Source organism: Alligator sinensis, unplaced genomic scaffold (assembly GCF_000455745.1).
Source record: "Alligator sinensis unplaced genomic scaffold, ASM45574v1 scaffold535_1, whole genome shotgun sequence".
Lineage (NCBI taxonomy): Eukaryota > Metazoa > Chordata > Crocodylia > Alligatoridae > Alligator > Alligator sinensis.
Window position 1 is genome coordinate 1,001,055 of NW_005842157.1, and position 4,534 is coordinate 1,005,588.

Sequence of the window (4,534 nt, forward strand, 5' to 3'; positions counted from 1 at the left end):
CAGGCTTGGATGCCATCCTGGTGTGGGATGTTGGTATATAGGCTGGTAACGTCCATGGTGGCTAGGAGGGTGTTGCTGGGAAGGTGGTCTATGTTTTTACGTTTCCGTAGCAAGTCTGTAGTGTCTTGTACAAAACTTGCTCTGTGGGTGACAAGCGGTACAATTAGTGCGCACTTTTTCCAATATTGCAAAATCTCTATGCCTTAGGGCCATGTTGCACAAGACACTTAGCATGTGTTATTTGTACTTACAACTTGAGTGTCCACGTATACAAACAGGATAACACTTTGTTAAGTATGCTCATATCATACCATACTGTAGCAAAATTAAGCCTTTTCCAGCTAGGAGCATCTCCAGATCATATTAAATAACACATGTTGAGCTAACGTTGGACTGCTTCACGGAGATAATATGAACAATTGCAGCACAAGGACCACATGGGAGTCTCCAACTGGCTCTGATACCACTCCAGGGCTGAGACCAAAAATCAGCTGATTTTTGCTTCCAACCCTGGGACTGCTCTAGAGTCTCCATTTGGATCTGGTGTGGTCCTGGAGCTGAAACTGAAAATCAGCTGACTGTCAGTCTCAGCCCAGGGACTACACCAGAGCTGCTTTAATGCTGCCCCTGCTGCTTGTCCCTACTGGTGTTCTGGGACCAGAGCTGGTTTGATTGTTGGTCCCAGCCCTGGGACTGCACTGGAGTCTTATCAAGCTCCAGTCCTGGGCACTAGTGGGATTCAGCAGCAGGGGCACCACCCTCTCTTAGGCTCCATTGCCCATGCCTCCCTCCATCCATTGCCAGCAGTAGAGACCCAGCTTGGGAGATCATAGTAAGTATTATTATGTGACTGCTCAAAATCTGTTCTAGCTTGTGTTAATAATATGAAGATAAAAAGGTCACCTTTTCTAATCAGGGTATTGGGAAGATAAATTCATTAATGTTTGTGAAGCATTCAGATGATGCCATGGCATGAACACCTTAGTATCGCCCATCAGACATGAATAGAATATTTTGAATCCGAAATGATGTCTGTTAAACAATGTCCCCCTCTCTCCCACAGTGCAAATAACTGTGTATTAACTGAAGGAGGTCAGGGTCCTGTGGAAATACAAGAACTTAAGGCATGTACCCAATTTGGAGCTTACACTTTGACTTTTTTGACACATCATCAGTATGCACAGAAGGACTGCTCAGGATTCTAAAATACAATTAGTCTTCCCTTAGCAGCCCACTCCATATACAACCTAGAAATTAATAAACATACCTGTATACCTTTTGCCTGCCTCTGTATCCACCTCATTCCAAAGAGTTCTTTTGGTCTGGATAGGGTGTTGAAGCTTCTTTTCAGAATCATGGAGGCTTTATTTTTTTCCCAATAAAGTCAGTTTGCTGACTTTGACTTTTACTGATTCCGCTCTTAATTAAAAAACCCTTTTACAGAAGCAGCATTGACTCTTCTTCTCTTTTCTAAAAGCTTCAAGTGATTTTTAAAACCTTCCCCAGTATGTCCTCTTGCTTTGTCACCTGTCCCTCCTTTTGGGGCATTTTCCTTTTCACTTCCTTCAGGCCCTTTTCAAACTTATTCTTCCAGTTAATATCGTTTTATGTTGTTTCTGCCTGGCTATGTGGACCCCAGACTGTCACAGACAACATTAACACTGATATTTCCTAACTTTTGAGTGCTTGACTTCACAACATCTTAAAGATTCTTTAAACATGGGTATTTTGGATGTGGTACATTTGCAAAGTGCATCCTCCAAGAAAAGTGCTAATAGTGTGTGAAGAAAGACCCCCCGAGTCAAATTAGCGCCACAAGTGATTCACTGCAGGCAATATATAGATGCAGGGCAGAGCTCATAATTAAACACTGCTCAGCAGAACTCCTTCTTCTTCCTCCTCCTCTTCTTTCTTCTTTCCCCTACATGTTAAAAAAAAAAGATTTTACAAATTTTAATTTAAAAAAGGTGTTGATTGTATTTCCAGCTAGAGTGAGCACTGTTTAAATAACAGCAATTCACACCGTCTCATTTCTAACCATGGGTAGAATGCATACAGCATGTACTAGATTGCAAATACAGTATGAATTTTCTCCAGCAGCCACTTAGGCAATTGCAACTTTGTTTTACCCTGGGGAGATTTGTGTGCCTAGCCACTTGCTTCAGGTTATATTCCCTTTAAATGGAAGTGAGGTTGGCAGTGCTGTTAATATGCACTTGTAAATATTTTGGTCATTCCATGTGTGGCTTTGGTCTAATTATTGGTCATTGTATGGAACAAGTGACAAATAGCCCAATGAAAACCTTTTAGATCACAGGATATATAATTAGGAAAAGAAACAACCAGAGTCATAATAACTAGCTCTTTTCCAGCACCAATCAAAGGGAGATTTTACCCATTTCTGACATGTAGTAGAAAAAAATAACAATGCTTCAACATCTATGAAACCAGATTGCCATGCTGAAATGTCCTAGATTCCTTTAAAAAAATCTCTACTTTCAGTGTATTATATTGTGATTTATTAATGATTTTGTTAAGAATTCTGATTAATTTATTTCCAGTTTTGAAAAAGAAACATGTTGGTAGAATTGTTTTTCAGTTTTGTATGTTAGAATTCTCTCAAAATAATTGTCATTTCTAAGCAAAAGCCAGTGCTTTGCATAATGAAACATGCTAACTCGCTTCTTCAAAAAGTTAGTTTTGCATTTTCCATTCATATTTTTAGTTCATTATATATTTTTGTGGAGATTGTATACCACTTGGTACCTACTATTTATCACCCTATCTATTATCCACATGGAGAAAAAAACAGGACCTTAGCAAAGTTTTCCAAATGTATGCAGTGCTGTTTTGTGTAAGCATTTTTTTTCAGAGTAATTGGGCTTATTTTCTAGAGACCTCCTAAGGTTAGTGTATCACCCACTGAAATTGTGTTTGAAAACCTCAGCACAGATTTCACACTAGATATCTGGAAAAAAAAAATCCCACCTCCCTGGGATCTGACCTCATTGGATTTGAGCATTCATCAGTTTACATCTTTATAACTCTTCCCCATTAGTAAAAGATGGTATTGTGGACTACCTTTTTAATAATGAACCTGTCTTTAAAAAAGCAGAGACCTGATTCTGATATGACTTTAGGTCAGATCTTGCAAAAAGTGAAATATATGTCTAACTTTATTATAAGTACAGTCAGCTCTCTGTAGGGTTATTAAGTCTCGTGCAATAGAAATTAGAAACGAAGCAGTTGATTTCAGTGATGCTTTACCAGTGAAAAAATGATGTGTGTATGAAAAGAATCAGCCCATTGGTGTCCAGGTGAAGTTACTGTTTTTAGATGGCTGCTGAGCAGCAAGATAACACAATAAAGGTGTTTATGCATGTAACCAATATGAGCTAGATTGATTTCTTTCAAGACATGTTAAAACGATAAGACTGTCACCACAAACTTAGGAAAAAATATATTGGTTGCCATAAAGAGTATTTTACTAGGACCTTAGTAGTCTGAAATCAAATGTCAACTTGAAATAACACCTTGCCTTCTCTTTGATAGGTGCAAGTGTAACCTTCATGCCACTAGCTGTAAAGAAGAAAACAAAAAATTGTTTTGTGAATGTGAGCATAACACTACAGGCCCGGACTGTGGGAAATGCAAGAAGAATTATCAGGGCCAACCTTGGAGCCCTGGCTCATATCTGCCTATACCTAAAGGCACAGCCAATATCTGTGAGTAGTTTTAGGCTCCATATTTCATTATAGCTATAATTCTGTTTCTCAGTGGGCATGGGGAAAATAGTACTAGCTAAATTTTGTCACCTATATATTACCCAGTTTGTGAAGCAAATGTCATGTCGATAATTTGATGGAGAGGTAATTATGGTGGTTAATTGCAAGTGTGTGTTAAACTCTGCTCTCATGTACATATAAGAAACTCCCCATGAGACTGTGTGTTTGCATCCTAGGTCAAAATTTGGCCACCTATAATTAAATAAAGTGCTAAATTTCTTTCTCCTTAACACACTGCAAGTCTTTGTTGCATGTCCTTCATGTCCTCCACTAATATTCATATGAATGAAATACCCATTATAGACATGTCAGAGGTTAAGAGATCCTCAGTGAAAACTGGAAAAAATTCTTCCCCAAACATATAAAATATAACAAAACTGCAAATGTTCTTGTATTCTGTTTTTTCTAAATAGAAAAGATATTTTTCATAAAGAATATTCATCAAGTAATTGGATGTGAACATAGAAACAATAAGATTCATAACCCATAGCCATATTAAATATGGAGGCCACAATAAAACACCCTTAACCCATTGGGAACCATTCCCTAAATTACCAAAGAGGGATGTTTCACTGCAGATTCCAACTGATCAGTAATGACTGTGGACTCTTTAGAACTGAGTACAGAGAGCAGTACAATGCTCCCATCACACATACTTGGGCCAACACCTACACAGATTCACAGAAGTTTAGGGCTAGAAGGAACGCAAGATCATTAGGTCCAGTCACCTTGCTCTGGGCAGGAAAGAG

General features: G+C 38.6%; 1 protein-coding gene across 4 annotated transcripts in view; it reads left to right on the forward strand.

The window, feature by feature from the left end:
* NTNG1 (netrin G1) overlaps positions 1-4,534 on the forward strand; it is a 289,692-nt gene that overhangs the window by 202,844 nt on the left and 82,314 nt on the right. For all 4 annotated transcript variants that reach the window (XM_014520830.2, XM_006025634.3, XM_025206492.1 and 1 more), the window contains exon 3: positions 3,553-3,725. In XM_014520830.2, the coding sequence (XP_014376316.1) occupies positions 3,553-3,725 (173 nt within the window). The remainder of the gene's footprint in view (positions 1-3,552; positions 3,726-4,534) is intronic.